General features: G+C 52.2%; 1 protein-coding gene across 2 annotated transcripts in view; it reads right to left on the bottom strand.

Annotated features, from left to right (window-relative positions):
* The window catches only part of ASH1L (ASH1 like histone lysine methyltransferase), a 68,689-nt gene that overhangs the window by 32,112 nt on the left and 15,221 nt on the right, over window positions 1-21,356 (bottom strand). For both annotated transcript variants that reach the window (XM_044448665.1, XM_044448664.1), the window contains exons 3-5: window positions 10,830-15,648; window positions 5,432-5,533; window positions 702-1,404 (exon numbers count right to left, since the gene is read on the bottom strand). In XM_044448665.1, coding sequence (XP_044304600.1) covers window positions 702-1,404; window positions 5,432-5,533; window positions 10,830-15,648 — 5,624 coding nt within the window. The remainder of the gene's footprint in view (window positions 1-701; window positions 1,405-5,431; window positions 5,534-10,829; window positions 15,649-21,356) is intronic.

Here is a 21,356-nt window from a genome sequence, read left to right as displayed (position 1 = left end):
CTGCTCCCTCGCACGAGAGACTGGACAGCCTCTCCATGGGGGCCTCATCCCTGTGCCTTCAGAAGACCTCAGGTCCACTCCCAGCATCTCCTACGGAAGAGAGCTCAGCCAGGAAGGGCGGCTGCCCTGCCCGAGGCCCTGGAGAGGTTCTGCTGGTCTGAGAGAAATCCTAGACTAGATGGCCAGCAGCATCCGAAGGCAACTTTCTCTTCTGGGAGGAGCTTGGAGGTTATACCAAGCCCAGCTGGACTGGGCGTCCGGCTCGGTAGTGAGCCGGATCCCCTACGTCCACGGACAGTCCTGGCAGTGTGCAGCCTGCGCCCTCCCAACTGCCTACTCCGACTGGCTGCGGTCCTCCAGGTCTCAGGCACCGGACCTTTCTCGAGACCTGCTTCCCTGATCTCTGCAGAGATGCCAGGAACTGGACCGAGGAAGCTCTGCACGCAGTATGCCTCCTCCACCCCTCGGCTATGCGCCATGTGGCGAAAGAAACCCAGCTGTCACTCAAGGGGACGGGGGTTAGTACAGTGCCAGGCAGAGGGTGAGGGATGCCCTGTGCAGGTTGTGTCTTTTGGGACCGGAGCTTACGGGGGAGTGTGGCGCCAGACCTCCCTTCTCCACCCGCCTCCAACCAGTCCGTGGTCCGTGATCCCCTCTGCAGCAGAAGCCCAATGCTCGGCGTTCAGGGACCCAGAGGTCACCTTTTACTGCTCTCCTGCTCTTCCTCCGGGAGCGGCTTCTGCTTTTTCCTGGCCTGCTCGTCTTCCAGCCACCGCTTCCTTTTCCAGCCCTTCACGCTCACTCCCTGAACCACCGATTCGATGGCGTCCGTGACGGTGTCCGGCCCGCAGTGCAGCAGGCAGCCCCGGCCCCGGCTGTCGAGGTCCTGGCCGACAAACCGGCTCACGTGGAGCGCGTGGGCCGAGACGACGGAGGGCAGCGGGTACTTCCGGGGCCTGCCTGGCCTGCGCTTCACGAAATTGTTGCCCGTCCGCGACTGCCTCTGCAGCTTCTTGGCCTTGAGGATTTTGTTCACGTGGTCCAGGTTCTTCTTGGTGGCCAAGAGCTTGTCGTAATTGCACATTTTCCTCGCCTGGCACTGCATGGCTTCCACCATGCTCCTCTTGAGGTGATGAGGGGAGTAGCTGCTGGACAAGCGCTCAGAAAGGAGTGAGAGGCCGGTGCTGTCCGTGTCACCTGGGATCAAGAGCCCGCTGCTCTTCTCCCTGCTGGGACTCCGACTGGGGCTCCCCGAAGGAGGAGTCGGTGTGTTTGCCATGACAGTCTCAAGGGTTTTGTCCAGCGCACCCTGGTTTTCCTGCTGGGCCATGCGCTGCAACAGATTATCCACAGGATCTTCCATCGCGTTCCCCAGCCTTGTACTTCGTGCCGGGATCCCAACCACTGAAAATGGAAAAGAAATTGCAGTTAGGCTTCAGGTATTGCTTGATATGCAGGAAAAGTTTTGCTTGTTTTTATATACAGTTCTCTTTCTCTTCGCAAAAATCTTTAAGATGGCTAGCAGCCAGAGATCAGAGTTTAAATGAAACGGCGGCCCTCCAATGTTCTGCCACTCCCATTTGCCCCGTCCAGGAATCCTGGGAGCTGAAATTTGGAGGGAAACAGGTGGGAAAGGCTGCTTTAGGGCACCAGAGATGAAAGGTGGTACCCTTGACTCTGGCCTGAAGACAAGCAGGTAACTCTGGAAGATGATACATTATTGGAGTGATACACTTTGCCATTCCAGCCTTGTTCAGAAGTGTAAAAATTCCTGAAATACTGAGGCAGCCAGTATAGGGGGAAAGAAGATGGAAAGTATTCTCCCAGAAAAAAATGGAAATTCTGTGGGGAAATGGAAAGGCATGTATTACTTTTTAGCATGTTTTCCAGATCTAAAGTCTCTTCGTTAGTTTGGGAATGTAAAAAGCTGTATATGTAACTTAGTTTGCTCAAAAAATCCTCATTAAAATTAAAAACATTTAAAAGCAAAAGCAGTGAAATCTGTAATTATTGTCTGAATAAATTGCAGTTTAAAATTTAATATACCCATCACAATAAGCTTATGAGAAAAATCAATCAATAATGCAGTTTTGGTTCCTCTTTTATGTAAGACCACAGGGAATGTTGACAAGCAGCTCCTGAAACATTTAAATCATCCTGGAAGCAGAAAGAGCTGGATTCAAAGGAAGAGTGGTGTGCAACAAAGGCTAAATCTCCAGATGTTTTGGACTTCAGCTCCTGGAGCAGCATAGCCGATGGTCAGAATTGCTGAGAGCTGACATACAAAATAGCTACAGATCTATTTCTGTCCACCCTGATGCATAAAATTGGTTCGTGCTTGTGGGGAATTGAGTGAGGTGGAGGTTAGGTAAATCTGGTCTGAAGAAAAAGCTTTGGGGAGTTTATTTAGCTGAGAAGACTTTCTTGCCTACTAATAATGGTTCCCAAGCATATTTAACAGAGTAACTTTTAAGCAATCTCAATCTACTAATTGAAGAGTGGCATTTTATTCCCTTTGGTAAACCATAAAGATCCTAATCTCTGTTTGTTTTGAAAACTCATCTCTAACTGTCATGTCACACCCATGCTTACGTCAGAAGAACCGTGCTCCTGAAATTCTTTTAAGTAAAAGAGGGTTTGCTTTGCTGGCACAGTAGCTGAAAGTTTTGACAGATGAGGCAGTGTTACCTAGCAGTGAGATCTAACTGGAAACGTTATTAAAAAGAAAACAACACCTATGGCAAGAACGTACACTTTCTTCACATATGACACATTATAACGTTGTTGGGAAGCGGAGCCCAGCTCAGAGAATCCCCAGAGGAATTCAGTAAAAGATGCACTGGTTGCTCAAATAATCTTAATAAGGAACAGAAGAAATAAATATACGAGGAATCATATACAGAATATTTTAAAACACTGTTTCTCCTTCCTCCCTGACCATAGCTTTAAAATTTCCAGGAATTTTACAACTCATGTCTTACATAAATATCTTCCAATTATGTAATTTTTAGAAAACGCTTTGGACAAGTAAAGACTGGGTAGCAATAGTTTCACCTTGTCTGAAACATTGGATTCACCATTCTAAAAATATAATGATCCAATGGGTTTTCCCCCCCCGGAAACTGAACAAGATCGCATGGGGGAAAAAAAAGCAAGATGGTTTTCCCCCGCATTTTTCCAGGGTTGTTCACATCTCTGACCCCATTCCAAACTTTGGCAGAACTGTTTTCGCCCAATTCATGTTTCCAGACACTTTTCAAGGCCAAACACCAATAAAGGACACGGCAGCAGCCTGACAGGGATGTTATTAATGTGCGAATGACACTGGCCAGGTCTGTCTTCTTCAGAAGAAAGCACAGCTGGCCCAGCAGCCGAAGCCGCGAAAAAGTTTTCTGGCGTTTGCAGGCTGAATCTGCCTTTCCTCTCACAGCACTCCTTGGGGGAGGGCGAAATTCTCTGGGATTCCTCATGGGCACGCCATCTGTTGAAGGATCAGCGCTACCTGAACAGTTGCACTAACCGATGATAATACAGCTACACAACACAGAGGGGTGGGGGTGGGGGGAGGAAGGAGGATGCAGTGGCTTGAGAGGCTGCCCTCGAACTGGCACCCCCATTTCTGGAAAAGATCCAAGATGGTCGGGGAACCAGAGCGCCTGAGCCCCAGTGACAGCTGCAGGGCTGGCCAGGCCACGCCTGGAGAGTATTTGATTAACGAAGGAAGTTTTCTGTAACACACCGTGCCTGGGGAGAATCGCACGGTGAAGACGGGCCGCATCGGCAGCTCCATGATCGCCTTCGGACCCCTTCTCCGCTTGCACGGATTTTCTGCAGCAATCCGATGCGGTCACTGCCTCAGCCCAACCTCACTGTTCTCATCTGTCTTGCAGGCTGTCGACTGATAAAATGCCACCTGCTGCTACTTTTCCAGCTGGGGCTCAGCCTCCCTCTGTACTGAGCAGGCTGCCTTGGAAGGCTTCTATACCTCCCTTTCACGGCTTCACGTCGGCGCGGGTGAGGACAAAGATGGAGCGTTACTCCCGGGCGGAAGTGGGGGAGCACAGGAACAGAAGGGGAAAGGACCCAGACGGAGCTCAGGCGGCCTGCGCACCAACTGGAAGGGCAGAGACAGACTGCAAATGTGGCTCAGTGCACAAGGCCACACAGTGGACCGACATCCTTTCCAAGGTCCTCCCCGTGCTTTGCTCAGCTCAGTAAAGCTGGCAAGCCAAGCAGGACTCTCTTCAGAGCCCTCAAAGAGGCGACGCCATCAGCCTGCTGACCTGCAAGCGACAGAGGATGCGCATGTGAACTGTGAGCCCCTGCAGAGATCACGAGTTTCTTCCTCCTCCTCTCCTGCCCAACAGTAACTTTTTCTGAGTGTACCTTCTCAATGGCAAAAAAGAAGAGATGCTTCTGTCTCTCCTTAAAGGAGGGATGGGGACCCTCCAGAAGCAGCCCCCTGGATTTTGCTGCTGGGGCAATTGACCTTTAAGTACCCTGCAAATAATCAAGCCGCTGCAAAGGTGTGGAGGCGTGTGCTTTGCAGGCAGGTCAACCTGCTCACCGGCTGGGAGACACGTGGGGACTGGGTTACAGAAAACGGTTCCTGAGCTATTCCATCCTGCTTACTTCAGAGCAGACATGCAGCCGCTTTCTCCCAAGCATTTCAGAACAACCTTCAAATCACAAGTGGTCCAGCTGCCTCTGCCTTTGGCCCTGCATAGGGATAGGAGGAGGCCCCCAAACCTTCTCCTTTTCGTGGCCGAAAAAGAGTCGCTAACCCTGACGTAAAGCAAAGGTGCCAGCTAGGAGGAAGGAAAACAGTGATCGTCTGATGGGCGCCAGAGTCAAATTCACTGATAACGACGGTTATGAATCCCATTGCATTTCGAACGAAGATTGATCAGGGGACGGAAGGTTCTCACGTAGCTCCAAAGGAGTTGCTAGCTTACTATTTAAGAGGCTTTATTCTGCTTTTCCTTACCCAAAGAGGATAATGCCACAAATCGATAAGAACCAGCAGCAAAGACTTCAAAATGCCAACACCACAGCAGTGAGAAAGCCCATCTGCACCAAAGAGGCAGCAAGGAACTCGACGACAGTAACTAGCAGGTCCTCTTGTCCCTGCGGGCACAGCCTCTTTCAAAAGGCGTTTGGATTAATGGTGCTGCTCCTGTTGAACCGATTCCTCTGCCCCTGCTGGATTTCAGCCTTGCCCTGCTCTGTGCTGCTGCCCCCCCACCCCCGGGTATGTGTTGGTAGCTGGAAGGTCCACCCAGGGCTAGCTCCTGGTGAGCCAGATTCTGCCCACTGGCTGCCCTGGATTGGGCTCCACCTGCCAGCCTTTCTGGATGACCTATTAGTAGAAAGACAGCCAGGCCCTGCCGCCACCCCGGCTCAGCGTTTTAGAAAAAGAAACATCATTTGCCTGTAGAAGATGTGCTCTCAGATGAAGACCTCTTTCTGGAAGGGCTGCAGCTTGTGCCCTCTGCTGACCTCTGCACGAGTTTGTCCTGCGCTGGAAGTGTCCCTGGAGAAAGAGAAAAGACGAGTCAGAGCAGAGCGAGGGCTTTAGAGCGACGCAGAGTGGCAGTCCTCACCAAGGTGCCGGCGCCTTCGCAAGTGCTAAGGATGCTACGTGTGGATGCGGGGCCTCTGCAGAAGACACCGGGACATGGAAAGAGTCAGGGTGGAATGGACCAGTGATCCTCCTTGCCTAGCATCTGGTTCACACATTGCCCGGCCAGCTGCCTGTGGGGAGACTCCCAGGCAGAAGAGGAGTACGGAAGGACCCTCCTGTCCATGTTCATCAGCATCTGGAAAGCACAGACACGCTGCCTGGGACACTGGAGGGCGCCTAAGGCCATCAGCACTGGAGGGCTACAGTCTCCACGACTAGCAGTCCACCCTGGAAATTGGGAAAGGATCTGCATTTTTTAAAAGGTCCCTTCTTACTCTGCCAAGGCCCTTGATGAAGGGCACGCAATGCTATTAAGACCCTACGACAACTTCACACATGAAACGGTCCCAAGCTTGGGACAGTTCACCCTGGAAAGTAACCGCGTACTCTGGCCAAAACAACCCCAAACAAGTAAACATTTACATGCGTAAAAACCACGCCGGGAGCATCCTAACCACCACAAGACGCACAACTGCAATGTCAGTGGCAAGAAGTCTGGGCTGCCCGCTCAAACGTCGGCAGAGGAGGAGCCTTGCACATCGCCCCAAGGACGGCCTGCGGTGGGCAGCCTGAATGCCGCAGCGCCAAGCATCTCTGTTCCTAGGCAACTTTGGGAGAACAGCACAACGAGGGGGCCGTCACCCTACTCACACATCCAAGGAGGACCAGGGAGGGTCTTCTACCAGCAACGCTGCAGGACAGGAAGCTGTCTATCTGTCCATCTAGCCAGGTCTTGCCTATTTCTGGTCTTGTTCCCCTGGTCCTCATTTAGCTGGAGGTGCCAGGAAACCAACCCGGCACCTTCCCCGCACAAAGCAAGTGTGCTGCCCACCCGTTCCACATCCCCTGGCCGAGCCCTTCTGGCCTTGTGCCAGGCGAAAGGAAACCTCAGTCTGTGGAACCACACCTGCCCCTATTTAGCTCTCTTCCCTTCCAAACCCTCTCTTTTCATCCCTTGCTACCAAACTTTAGAAAACTCACTCCTTGAGACAAAAGCATGCCTCTTCCTCGCTTTTGCTGATTCTCGAAAGTCCCTCTGCACTGGTAACACTAAACCGTGACCCTTGACAACCACCATGGATGGCAAAGTTCATGAAATGGCACGGATGGGCCCGATCCAGACCTTGGCGCTCTAGCGGAACAAGAGGCAGTGGCTCTAGCAAAGAGACAGTCAGGTGAGAGGAAGCTCCTACCCTCCTTCTGGGGAGAGCTCCCCACCCGTTTCCTCTCCCGCTCTGTCCTGCCCACCCTTCCACTGAAAGCACGCCTGGCGCATCAGGTTCGATGCCGTTCGCCTCCTCCGCTGTCCTCCTTGTGCTCTGCTCTCATAACGTAGCCGAGCTGGTCCAGAAAGACGGTGCAACGTGTTTTGGTTTTGCTTCCCCTCACCCAGGAAAAGGTTCTTGTGCAAAGAGACCGCTGCCCTGGAAACCCACTCCCCAGAACAAGATTCAGCGCTTTTTCTGCTAAAAAGGCCAACGACTTCTATTTCTGCAGGGCAACGCTGAGATCTACGTGCTGGCTCTAAGCCAAGGTAACGAAACCTCCCCTTTGTTTACTACTGGGTGGACGATTTCTATTTTCATCTTCTTATTTTATTCCTCTCACCCTGCCCCCCTCTGTGCAACGGGCAAAAATTAGCATACACTTAGCAGCTTTTGGCTCCACTTCAAATGGCCATTCTAATAAAACAACGATCACCCCGCTCTCAAATACGGTAAATGCACCACATCAGACAATCCTGTGGCCTGTGTGTGGGCACATGGCGTTATTGCATGCCTTCAAAGCAGGAAACATAGTTTGGGCATGACAAATCAGTGCAGCGTTGCATCTGAGGAAGAGGGCCACGCTTGCCCCCGACCCATGGGGGAGGGTTGCTCTTGGGCTGCAGCCTCCACGGTAATCTCTCTCGAAGGGAGGAGCCCAGGGTGGTGCTCACTAGCACAGCTCCTTGTAGACCTGGCCAGGCAAGAGGCAAGGCTCCACTGGACAGCCCAGCTAGCCACGGCCGGGGTCCCGGGAGAAGCATCCCTCTCGGTGTCGCCCTGGCCGGGCCGGAGGCATTTCAGCAGCCCTTCCCCAGCGCTGTCTGCAGCAAGAGCAACGCTGAGAAGTTCCCGCCTGTGTTTTGGACGCAAGGAGGGCCAAACTAGAAGTGGTCAGGGCAGCCACGGGCAGGCGTCCACCCCGCTCACGTACAGGGGGTGGAAGGGAGTCATTTTGACAATGTGAGGAGAGTGGGACTGTTCCCCTCTCTAGGCGCTGTCACCCCAAGCTTTTCTTCCGGCCCAGCTCTGGTTCGCGAAATGGACCAGGCTCGGGAGAAAAGTGCCTGCAGTGACAGAGCACGGTGGGGGTGGGGGGAGACTTCTGCTTCCCTAACAAATGGGGCCATTTTTGGCTGGAAAAATTACTCTTGCCCGGCCCCAGCTTTCCATCCACAATGTTGTCTGGGCTGTACAAACCCATGTTTTTTTGCATGATGTGGAAGTCTGTGCACTTACTGCACAATCACAAACGTGTTACAACCCAGCCCGAGCTTCGTGGCTGCGGACTCTGTGCGCTGAGGCTTCGGGCTGGGGCCATCCGTGTTTGAGAACTCGAAGGGGGCTTTATGATGAGTTGCACAAATTCCAGTTACGAGAAGCATGAAAAACAGCACGGAGGCGGTCGATGTCGAGAATGCAAAAACGCGGGCCCCATCAGGGAGCGGAGGGGCAGCCTTGGGTTGGCCTCTGCATAATATGCGAAAGGGGGTCTGACGAGGGAGGCTCCGGAGGCGGCGATCTTGGCGCTGCTTAAACGCAGCTCTTCGGACTCCGGCTGCACGGCATGCTTGGGATGCGGCAAGAGAAGGTGAGCGAGGCAGGGGCTGGGCTCAGAGCGGCTTCCGTGGAGAGAACAGCTGGTTCCCATTGTGGGAGAACGCACTTATTGAAGGCGATACGTTTTCATCCGACTCACCAATTAAATGCACTAGCAGAGACGTAATGATTCAGAGATGGCACTCGGTGGGCTCTGGCCTAAGACGTCTCTGTTTTCCTTCTAATTAAGGCTGTTTCTCATCAAATCTAAGTCCGCTCACTCACGGTAATGGAATTCCTCAGGAAATTCCCATAACACCACTAACCAAGACAACATGTTTTCTCCTTTTTGAGCTTAACCCACTGAGGATGATTTCTTGACTGCACGAGTCTCACAGAGGGCAGCGATGACTGAAGCCCTGTTTCTGTTTGTTTAGACCAGACTTCCCCAATCTTGTGCCGCCCAGGCACTTTGGACTGCAGCACCCAGAATTCCCATTCCATGGTTCTGGTGGATGGGAATTCTGGGAGTTGCGGTCCAAATGCCTCTGAAGGCTGCTAAGTCGGGGAAGGCTGGTTTAGATGGGTAAACTGGCCTTCATCCACAAGGTATCCCAGGGAACTTTATCACAAAGGGACAAAAACATACAATGACATTTTAAAAAGCAAGCAGCGTAAAAATAATTCAGCCAGAAAACAAAACCAAACAGGATCAATTCTAAGATATGTTGAAACGTGGTACTTTTCAGAATGGGATGCGTGGCCTCTGGAAACAAGTTGGGGAAGGGACTTGAGATATTGGGGTGAATTATTATTTATCTGAAACAATGATGAGTACAAGAAGGGCACCTTTTAAGGTTATGGATCAATGGTTTTTAAACAATGGTTCTTATTTATTTATTTGGAATACTTGTATGCCGCCCCATTCGCATAAGCCTCTTATATCTTGTAACCTGCCCTGAGAGCCATTTTGGGCTCTCAGGGCAGGATAGAAAACTAATAAACAAACAAACAAACAAACCAGGTTTAAAGTCCTGCTCTTGGACGTAGTTAAGATTAAGTGTAAAGAATATTTGTTATTTTATTTTTTATAGGAAATACCCTGTAATCACTGTAGCAATTCTGGCAAATTCCAGAGATCTAGCATCATCGGCCTGTTGCAGGAAAAACAAAAAAAGGAGTCGTGTGGTATCATAATGGCACAAAGATTTATTGTAGCATAAATATTTGTGGACTAAGGCTATAGAAGCTTATGCCTCGGTAAATCTGCCTGTTCTTTAAGATGCCACAGGAATCCTCCTTGTTATAGAAATATTAGCAACACGGTTCAAAAAGCCATGCAAAGAGACAGATATGACCCCTATACCTGATATCGTCTCTTCCTGAAATTGTTTGTGCCAAACCAGAAATTGACTAAAAGTGGAGAGCAACTCCGAAAAGAATGGCCAGCTGTCAACAGAGCTGAGCAAGTATTTTCCAATTACCATGAGCCCAACATCAACTGTTTTAGATGCCTGCTTGGACCGCCAAACATCCAGGATTTTCCCAGCCCCAACGGGCTTCCATGAAGCATCAGCTCTTCCAGTCCTTCACCTCCAAAATATAGTTGTGATCTCCTAGGGAATGTCCCCCCCTAAACTTCCCCTTTCAAGCTCAGCAGGGAAGAAGGATGCCTGAACATTGGTCCATACACAATGGGCCCAAAAGGGGAGAGGCCACAACACAGGAAAAGAATCAGGATGGAATGAAGGAGGGTGTCGGTTCAATTCCTGGTACCTCCAGATAGAAGGAGCAGGTATGATGGGAGAACTTTGCCTTGAGACTTTAGAGAGCTACTGTAATTCACTGTCAGTAGTAATGATGAGCCCAGCAGAGAGAACTCTTAACAAGGATTCAAGCCTTCCTCGCAAACTGCTTTCTTTCCAGATGTTTTGGACTACAACTGCCAGCATTCCTGCCAGCTGCCTGGTGCTGATGGGAGATGAAGTCCAAAACATCTAGGGGGCACCAGGTTGGGGAAGGCTGTTCCAGGTGGACCAATGGTTGGACTTGGTACACAGCAGTCCCAACTACCAGAGGCAAGCCTCCGGATTGGCTGGGCTGCTCAGAGCCTGGTCTCCTTCCATCGCCTAGTTGACGAAGCGGGTCTGACGTCAGGGTCCCGTGACGTCACACGACCGCATTTGGTGCACGGGCGTCGAGTCGACTAACAAGCACAATGCTAAAAGGAACTACTCCAGCTCAAGTTCGAGTCACTGATCTGCTGCTAAAGCTCTCTGAGCGAGAAGTCCGCGTTACGCGACACGCCAAGACGCATGCAACACGGGAGGTCTCTCTCTTACCTGGCAGGACTGCCACCGTCTTCTCCACGGGGGGCAATGTCTCCTTTCGGAGGGGCCGGCCTAGAGACCCCTCCTGGGGGCTGAAGAGTCCTGAGCCATCGGACAGTTTTTTACGCCCGCCGGTACTGGCAGAGCCCGCAACCCGGCAGCTGCCTATTGCACTGGTGAAAAGGTTTGTGTGTTCGTCACCGCTGGCCGGCTCGGCGCTCGGAGTGAACTTCCCCAAGGGCAGGCTGGGAGGAGCATCGGAGCAGTCTATCTGCAGCGGGGTCTGTAATCCCAGGGCAAGGGAGCTGGACTCCGCCGGCTCCCTCCGGACCCACTGCTCCTCCCTGCCCAGCAGGCCTTTCGAAGGGGACAGGTGAGGGTAGGACATATGGCACCGGTGCTTCTCCTTATGCTTGTACCTGTCGCCGGCGGCCTCCTTCCCAAACCGGTAGCGCTTCAAGGACTCCAGGACGGTCCGGGAGGGGCCGCTGGGCGCCAGGGGGTCGATGGAAACCTGGGGCTGCTCCGCGGAGCGGTGCTCCCGGTGCTTGTGCCGGTGCCGGTGCTTGTGCTCGAGCATCCAGCCGTACGCCATCTCGGGCGGGACGCTGGGGTGGTAGGTGCTCATGGAGAGGAGGGGGGCCCGGCTGGCCGTGAGGAAGGCCTCCTGGCGCAGCAGCTTGTGTTTCTTCTTGTGGTACTTGGCCGGGTTGAGGAGCAGGTGGCCGGTGTGCATGTAGGAGGGAGGGGGCAGCGGGGCGGTGAAGGAAGGGGACGGCGGAGGGGGGTAGAGGGTCGGGGGGTACCGCCCGTAGTAGCCCAAGCCAATGGGGGCTGCCGCCAGGGGGGAAGGAGAGTAAGGCATACTGTAGGAGGGGTAGAATCCAGTACTGGAGAGGGGGAAACTGAGGCTGTGCATGAAGGGCATTTCCGCCATCGCCTCTCGCATTTTCGGGGGCCGGCCTCTCTTCTTCTTCAGGTCAGGCTTCCGGATGTAGTGCAAGGGGTCCAAAGGGAAAGTGGGGTGGGTGTAGAAGCTGTTGAAATTGATGCGGAAAATGGTGGGCAGCAAGTCCCGGGGGATGAAGTGGTGGCTCCGGTGCGTGATCCGGATCTCGCTCAGGCGACTGATCAGCTCCTCCAGCTCTGCCAGGAACCCGGGGTCCTGCCTGCCCCGCAGCTGCGGGTACTTCTTCTTCCTCTTCCGCTTCTGTCTCTTCATTTTGTCGTAGGCCAAGTAGTCATGGCTCCGGCGCTTGCACTTGTGCTTGTGCTTTTCCTTGAGGCTGCTCAGGACCGTCGAGGTTTCGGGGGGCATGAGGGAGACGTGGTCGAACGAGTGCCGGCGCTTTTTTGGTCCACAGAACTTTTCTGCCCTGTCGGAAGTGCTGTTGTTGTCGGTCCCGATCCCACTGTCGCTGGGAATCGTCTCGTCGCTGTGGGATTCGCTGATGGGCGACGGGGTGGCTTCCTTCAACGAGCTGAGCTCGCTCATGTGGGACGGGGAGTTGGGGAGGAGTGTCGGTGGGGAGAGTCTCCGCCTGGCTCTGGACGCCTTCCTCATAGCCAGGGTCTGAAGCACACTCCCCGGCCTGGAGTGGAGGTGCAGGTACGGCACCGAGGTCGGTTCCACAAAGCCCATGTCACTGCTGACGGGGCTTTGCCCCCCACTCACTCCAGAAGACTGCGAACAAACAGGTGAGGGAAGAACTTCAGGGTTACTTGTGGCCGAAGGAAGCAACGGGGGTACTGCTTGTCCGAGCCCTGTCCCTGCGGCCTGCTGGGCAGACTTTTCGAGAACAGTTAAGCTGGCGGGACTGGCGGCCAAGATACCATTCAGGACAGCTTTCGGCTTCCGGCCTCTCCGCTTTCCTATGTAGATCGTCCCTTTCTTGCTGACATTGATCTGCTGGCCTAGTTTGGAACCAAACGTGGCGGCGAAGGTCGACACCGTGGTGTGGAACTTGGATTGCACTTTCCCCTTATTTGGCTCTGACGCAGTCGATGAGAGGATCTGATTCAAGAGCTTCTTCCTTTTTAATGTCTTCATCTTGTTGATTTTTCGGATGATGGTTTTCATGAGCTGCCCATTGTTGCGTTTGGTCTCCTTTCGGTCCGATTCCCCCTCCCGGTCGGTCATGCTGCAGGTACTTGTTTTCCCAAGCTCCTCGGGGCCTTCTAGCTGGCTCGGCCGGTCAAGGAAATCCCCACTCTGCTGCTGGTCGCTCTCAGACTCCAGTTTGTCAGAGCTGTCCGCAGTGACGAAAGGTGCCATGGAGAGGACAGGAGGTGCCATCTTGACCCCTGACCGGATTTGTCTTTTTGGCCGGCCCCTCTTCTTTGGGAAAGCTTGCTCCGCAAGGCTCTGCCGAAGAGAGGGAATCTCAACTTCCGGATGCAACACTGGAGGCTCTTGCTCTTCCTTCGACTGCACGGAGAAGACCTTGGAGGCAGGGATCTTCAGGGTCCGTTTTGGGGGGCCTTCCAGGTGGGGCATCTCTTTGGATTTTGACCTGCCCCTTTTGGACTTGTACCTTTCAGGTAACAAATCACCTGAAATGCACCCGACGGAAGCCTGCATGTGGGCACTGTAAAATTTACTGGGCTCCTTCTCAACACTGTTCAGCAGAGTAAGAGGCTGCATGCTGCTGGACTTACTCAACTTTGGCAAATGGCGTTTGACAAATTCATGCTCTGCAAAGGGGGGCGGCCCTGTGCTTTTAAAGAGCTTGGCCTGGTCCAGGCAACTGCTGGACAGTGTGCTGCAGGAAAGGTTTCTGAAAAGCTCAGGCCTTCCTAATTCTAGGCCTTTGGAAGGTCGGCAGCTGCTCCTCGAGACCACCTTCGTCCAGCGCGGCTTCCGCCCTTTCCTCTTCTTCAAGGGCTTCGCTTGGGAGCCCCCACTGGTGCTGCTCAGGGAGTCCACTCCTTGGCATGACTTTCCAGAGGAAGTCATGGAACCGATCTTGAGGAAGGGCTTGCTGTTAAACAAGCTGGAGAAGCTCACCACCGAAGGGGCCGTGGAGGGACGGATGCCGGATTCCGGCACCAGCACTGGCTTTTTGCTCACCGCGGGGTTCGGCTTGGGGTCGTCCGGGTGCGCAGCGCCGGAATGGTTCGCTTCCCTGCCTGCCCCTTTGCCGGGAGCATGCGAGCCAGGATTCAACGGCCTGCTCATGCTCGAGCGTGCGCCATCAGAGGCAAATGGGGTCTTGCTAATCTGCTCGGAAATTCCTTCTAAGAGCTCAGGCGTGTTATTTAAATGCAGCGGGTTGGAGGCTAACTGAGCCAAGGTTGATGTGGGGCTACGGGTTAAAGTGGTGACCGATGCAGCTGGGGAGGGAGATGGGAGGCCCCCCTCCCCTACAGCACTAAATGGAGATTTGGCCGTGGATACATCGGAAGCGCCTCCCGATGTCCTGAAGTCGGGGGAAGTGCAATACACAGGCAGCTGTTTATCATGCTTAGGTGCTTCAGAAGCGCCCCTTTCACTGGCAGCAGAGCTGTCCTGCTGAATGCAGCCCCCATCCTTGACTCCTCCTGGGGCGTCTTTCTGCACCGGCAGCTTTTCGGGAAGGCTCTCCTTGCTCTGTCTTGCAACATGTTTCTCAAAAGGTTTACTGCCGACATTGTCCTTCAAAAGGCCTGGAGGCGCAGGACTTTCGAGACGTGTGAGGCTTGCGCCACAACACCGCTTGAAGGGCTCCGAGGAAGGGCTAGCGGCGTCAGCCTTCAGAGTTCCCAAATCTTTATTAGCCAGCCCACACAAACTGCTGGCCCCGGCCAACTTCTTCCCAGAGTCCTTAGCAGTCAAAGTAGCTGGAATGCCAACCCCCAATGGCTTCTTCCCAGACTCTTTAGTAATCAACCCGATTGGGCTATTAGCACCCAATGGCTTCTTTCCAGAGTCTTTGTTAACCAATCCGCTTGAAGCACCAAACCCTGGTAATTTCTTCCCAGAGTCCTTGCTAATCAATCCAGTTTGCCCATCTGCCCCCAGCTGTTTCTTCCCAGCATCCTTATTAAACAATCTAATTGGACTGCAAGGGACTGGGAACTTTTTCCCAGGCTCTTTGTTAATCAGTCCAGGAGGGCTGACAAGGCCTAGCTTTTTCCCAGAATCCTTGTTCACCAATCCAATTGGACTACTAGTTCCCAGCAGTCTTTTCCCAGACTCTTTGCTCACTGGCCCAACTGACATGCCCGTCACAAGTGGCCTTCTGACACTTTCCTTGCTGACCAGTCCCACTGGAGAGGTGAGAACTGGTAGCTTCTTCCCACAATCCTTACTAACTAGCCCAACCATACCAGGACATGGCCCTGGCGGTTTTTTGCTCCCGGAGTCCTTGCCAATTAGCCCAGTGCTGTTACTAGTCCCTGGTGATTTCTTTGCAAACTCCTTGTTGACCAAAGCAACACCCATACTGCTGCATCCAGGCTGTTTCTTTACAAAGTCCTTGGAAATGGAAGCGGTCGCAGTCCCGACTGTTGCCAGCTTCTTTCCAGAATCTTTAGCAAATCCGGAAGCGATTCCAGTGGGTGGCTTCTTTTGCTTTGTTTTGGAAGACTTTGATGGAGGGCAAGTTGCAATAAGATGAGCCAGTTTTTCTGTTACTGTCGGTGTGCCGTTAATCTGAGCTCTGTCCTTTGGGTCTGGATCGCGACTACTGACTGGAGTGGAGAGTGCTGACTTTGCATATTCTGTCACTTCAGAATGCAGTGGCGAAAGTTTCTTCGAAAATGGGCTGCTCTCCCTCGTTCTGCCTTCACTTGTGGAATTCTCAACCAATCCGGGAGCTTCTCCACCCTTTTTATACAGCTTGGATGGATCCTACAAATCAAAGAAAAAAATCCTTAAGAAAAGAAAACAAAAGAAAAATTTATTTCCCATCATATTGGTTTATACTAGCAGGAGTAGAGAAAACATTTCTAATTCCAAGGAACCAAAATTAAAATTGTGCGTGCCAGAGGCAGTATCAAATTTTGAAATAATTGATACTTTCTCAACCCCATCTGCTCACACTGTGAACACCAGGTCTTGCTGTTTGATAATTTTCCTGTTTGGGAAGTACTGCAAGGTTCGCAACCAGGGGCCAAGGGAAAAGGGCAACGAAGGGGCAGGAATGGGGAGGAATTATTCCATCAACAGCAAAACTGGTTTTGCTTTCCTTACAGATGACTCAAATTCTTACTAACTTTACAAAAATTGTATGTGGTGTGTGTGTGTGTGGAGGGAAGAACTAGCAGGATTCCTCAGGTTGTTAAGAATAGCATGTTTCACATTCCTAGAAGGCAGCTTAGACGTTTCAAGTGGCAAGACCTGTCGAGGACTAATGCAATGTGGAAGTTACCAACTGCTAACACACCAGAAGGGTTCATGAAGGGTGTCAACATCTGGAGACCTCTCCACCAAAGCTGGTTTTCTTGTTAAACTTGAAGTGAAAATTGATCGTGTGCAGAGTGATTTCTGCAGCCGATGCTTCGTGGGAGAGCAAGCTGGAACTTCAGCCTGCCCTCACAACCTCCTCAGAGCAACCCTCCAGCAAAACTAGCTGCTGACCAGGGCTCTGAGAAAAACCAGGTCCTTGGGATTTTCCCAAGCTTGGTAAAAGACCACTCCCCCCCCCCAAATCTCCATTTCAAATTTATCTGTTTGAGGGCACACCCATATCCGATTACTAAGATTGTACAGTTATTGACTCAAAGGAATTCTTTCATTCAAACATTTCCGTAATTAATATTTCATTCACAGCACCTCAAGCATGCTGGGGGATTTCCAGAACATAGAAAGCAGCAGCCCCTGCTCTGCCAAGGAGCTTACCAACTAACGGGAAATGTAATTTAAGCACACGCAAGCGAGCACCAAAGGTAAGGGAACACACACGGCACATGTTGCTACGGTTGGGCTGCAACTGCTTCCAGGAAAGCAGCAATGGCTGCAGGCAGCCAAAGAGGATGAGCAGGTTAAAGGAGTCCCAGCCGACGGAAGGGTAAATGCAGACACTCAGCTTCCTTGCCAAGTCAACGACAGACACACGTACAGTAAAATGCTTTGTTGATGGCTAATGGAGTCAACGTTGTTTTCTCATAACGTGCACACCCCACCTTTCTGTCTCACTCCGCCTTTCTGTCTCACTCCACCTTTCTATCCCAGCTGGCTCCCAGGCCAGCTCACAAAGGGCAAAAAGGGCTACAGCTACAAGATACAAGAGGAGGAGGTAGATCGAGCACACCGAAAGCAACTGAGAAATAAAAATACGCATCAAGTTTTGCCGAGGGAGGCCTTGAAGGAACCAATGGTGCAGGTGCCTAGCGAATACAGCTGGGGAGAGTGTCTCAGGATCTGGGCGCCACAACCGAAAAGGTCCTATCGATATTAGCTCAGTGCCTCCCTTCTGGAGGGGGTGATGCAGAGAGCACGGTCTTCACAGTCCACCTGAATCTATGTTCACGTGGGAACAGGTAGTCCTTTCCGTCAGGTATCCCAGTCCCAGAATTTGTGCCACTGAAGATCAAAATCAGACCACTAGCCAGTACACAGGTCCTTGATCAGAGCAGGGGAAAAAAGACATAATTCCCATGTTCGTCTTCGGTTAATATGCGGTTACAGCAAGTGGTGAACCCTCACCTGCATATGCAAGGTGAAGCGTAGTGTTGTCCTAAGACAATGAAGAGCCAGGGTCCCGCCTAACACTTTCACGAAGTACCCCTTGGATGAGTCCCCTTCTCGTTCCCCACACTTGGGCCTCCAGATGTTGCTGGACTAAAGCTCCCATCAACTAAGCCGGCAGGGTCAATGGTCAGGAATGAGGGAGGTTCTGGTCCAAAATAGATGGTCAGCCAAGATCTGCAGTTGCAGGACCTAATCCACATTTCAGACGGAAGGTACAACAGGACCGCCTTCCATAAGGACAGTGAGATATGCTGGAATACAACTTCCATCATGCCAGCCAGATAGTTGTTCTGGCTGGGGATGACAGGTGTTGCAACCTAACACATCCGGAGGGATCCAGGTTGAGGAAGACTAAAATGGGGAACCTGAACACAGAGCAATCTGAGAGGTTCTGGAAGGAAGGGTGCAAATATAAATAAATGCTGCTGTATTCTGCTGAAATGGCAAGAAGTGTGACAGCGCCCAGGAAATGGTCTTGAGGAATAATGGTTAGGAGCCGGCAGGGACCTGTATGAGGCAGCAAAGGAATGAAGGAAAAGAATTCCACTTCCTCAACGTTTTCTCCAAGAGAGCTTACAAACGTGCAAAACAAACTGCTTATCAGAAAATAAACCAAGCAAACCCGCACAATATAGCATAGTAACAGGGTATGTCGCATTCTGGTGGGTCAGACCACTGGTCCATCCAGCCCAAGATCGTCCACACTGTCTGGAGTAGCACTCCTCGGTTTTAGAAAGGGCTCCCTCCTGATCTTACCTGGAGATGCAGATTGGACTTGGTACCCTCTGCATGCAAAACTGAGGTTAAAAATGGGTCCCTCGCAACCCTAAGAAGATAATTTTCTATTAGCCACACTACAATGGTCTGAAGAAACAGAATGGAACATGTTTCCTGGAGCTATGGATGTATTGGTCTGGCCACTGCCTGGATGGAACAGTGCACTCTAACCTTAGTTCCAGTATGGAAGAACAACAGGAAATAAAAGCAATAAGCAAACAATTAAACTGAGAGCCAGTGTGGTGTCGTGGTTAAGAGTGTGGAACTCAGATTCAGGAGATCTGGGTTCTAGTCCTTGCTCAGCCATGGAGGCTTCAGGCCAGTCACAGACTCTCAGCCCAGCCTACCTCACAGGGCGGTTGTTGCGAGGATAAAAAGGAGAGCATGATTTGCACCACTTTGTGTTCTTTGTAGGAAAAAAGGGGGATATAAATCCTACGAACAAAGAAGGCCCTACTGGGAGGATGTGCTGTGTTTCATGTAACATCGCCACTGCTTTTATTTTACAGCAATCCAGTTAAGGCAGTATCATTACTCCTGTTTTTCAGGTGGGGAGCTGAGTCTGGGAAAACAGTGGCTCGCCTTAGGGTGAACTGTGGGTAAGAGCCTGAGCGAAAAGACGTGGGTCGGAAAGGGGGTCCCGATCTTAACCACAACACACTGTCAATTAGTGTCCAGTTTCAGAACAACTGTAGGCTCCATATGGCAGACTGGTATCTTCCAAAGCTCTCTTTCTCGCCCTGCCAATGGCTTGCCCCGATCCTAACCAGCCTCAGTAGCTACTCCTGGCTCTGCTGTGACCGACAGACAGAGGGTAGATGCCTTGAGATCCCACTTGGTTGTTTACTTTGAAAGCTGCTGGCGCTGGTGGGATTTTATAGCAGAGAGGAAAAGAGAGCGAGCGAGCGAGCGAGCGAGCAGGCAGCCTGGCACCAAGCCCAGCTTTGCCACGGCAGCTGCAATAGTATGCAAATTCCTGCTGGAGCCTTACACTCGCAGGGGGAGGAAGGTTTCTGCTTCCTTTGCGCACATGTATGAAATAAGCAGCTGAGGAGGCAGCCGCAATCTGCCTGACAGCCTGAAGTCAGAGCTGAGGGCCCATGCGCATTCCCAAAATAGCCGCCGTGGGTGCTTGGGGCTCCCTTACATGGCGAAAGGCGCAAGTCCTGGAGCCGCGGTGTAGGTATGCTCGGCAGAGCGCGGCCCCGTCTCCAGGGATAAACATTACCCTGAACACGTCCTACGGCTTGTTTGGGCAGACTCTTCTCTGCAGTGCTATCCATTGTGTTCTCTCCCCCCTAGCGTTTATTTTCTTCTAGACTTAAGCAGGGTCACAGGCAGCAGATTTGATATTCCACTTCCTCTTGCTGTGGCCAGGCAGGGAGGGGAAAGCTCTCCCAGCCACCGCCGGCACTGCAGAGTCCCTGGGAATGAGTCTCACCCAGCGCCACTCGCTCCGGGACCACCTCTGAGGTAGCCGGCGGAGCCTTCCCTTGAACGGGACTCCCCAGCCAGGCAAACTGTCCACCCAGGCCCTCCTTAAGCATCCCTCCTGCGGACCCCAAAGGGCCCCATGAAGCCCAGGCCTCAGAGCTTGCTGCCCAGTTCAAGCGGCTCGCTCTGGTGCAAACACTCCGCCTGCCTCTCCTTCCCCATCCCCTGGACTGGTGCCCCCGAGCCCGACTCCTTCCTTTCCCGCTTCCGGGGTGGACTGCACATCCCTCAGCTGCAGTCCCGGGGCCTGGCCTTTTCATAAGGCAGCCCCGGGACGATCCTCCATGCAGAGGCCCTGCTGCTCTTCCAGCCTGGCCTCCCCGTCACCCGCTCTGCCGGGAGCCCTTCCTCAGAGCATCGGCAGAGCCGTGCTGCGCTTCGTGCCACGGACAGGGTGGTGCTCACACAGGGGCCAAGTGCTGTTGCACACAGGAAACCCACAAGCGTGACATGAGGGTGGCAGCAACGGGCATGCGGCCTCTGATGCTGGAAGCAGCTGCTGCTGAGAGCCCAACCCTCCAGGAGTCAGTTCCATCCCCTTTTAAAGGCATTCAGTTTGGCAGCTGCCACTTATACCCTCCGGAAGTGAATCCTATAGGATAACTGCGCACCGTGTGAAGACGGTCCCTCCCTTTATCGATTCCGGACCTCCAAGGGAGGCAGCTTCCTATGCAGGGGCAGCTTCCTATGCAGCTTCCTATGCAGGGGATGACCATCACATCCATGTTCCGCTTGTAACTGCCCAGAGGGACCCAGCTGGCCACTGGTAAAATGCCGGGCTGGATGGACTTTGCGTCTGATCCAGCAAGACGGTTCCTAAATGAAGGTTGCGCTAGCTCGAAACCTTCCAATTGCATGAATTGCTGCAAACTGGGTGATTTTGGCCACGTCATTTTTCTCCCAGAACCTATGTTCTGGACAGACTGTTGCAATTACGTCAAGACAGAGCTGGTTTCGGGTCTCACTTGGCTCTGGAGCAGTACCTTCTCTCCGCCTAACAGGTCCTACAGGTTTCTGGGAGTAAAATATTGGGGTGCAGATACACACAGCGCCCGAAGAAAGGGCAGGACAAAAACTCAACAATATTTTCTCCCACTCAACTCCAAAACGCATTAAAGGGGATTGATGAAATTGACCCATCTTAAGCAGTTGATGTAAATATTATCAATATAGGTTTTTACACTGTACCGCGCTATACAAATGCAAAGTACTATAATCCAAAGCCAAGCAGATATTCAGCAGAATTCTCTGTGGGGATCTTGCCTTGAATGCCAAGAAAACCTCTATGCAGTCATATGGAAATGACATGCAAATTATCTGTGGCCCTTTGAGCTTTTAACCTAGTTCTACTTAATCAGTGCTGTTTTCCTATTCTGATTAGATCAGGATTACTGCTTTATTTTTTTAACTGACATCAGCATGAACTATATGAAACTGCAGACTAGGCTGGCAAAAGATGATGACACGGGTGGAAAAGGTTGGGGTCCCAACACTTGCAAATGTAGGACACGACCCCCTGGGATGTTCTCCTGCACAAGCCATGTTGTTTCTTATTCCATCCCCTTCCAGTTGGAAAGCTTTCCAGCGGATTGTGC

Source organism: Varanus komodoensis, unplaced genomic scaffold (genome assembly GCF_004798865.1).
Source record: "Varanus komodoensis strain SLA01 unplaced genomic scaffold, ASM479886v1 scaffold55, whole genome shotgun sequence".
Classification (NCBI taxonomy): domain Eukaryota; kingdom Metazoa; phylum Chordata; class Lepidosauria; order Squamata; family Varanidae; genus Varanus; species Varanus komodoensis.
Note: the sequence above shows the minus strand (reverse complement) of the source record. Positions and strands in the feature narration are given on the sequence as shown.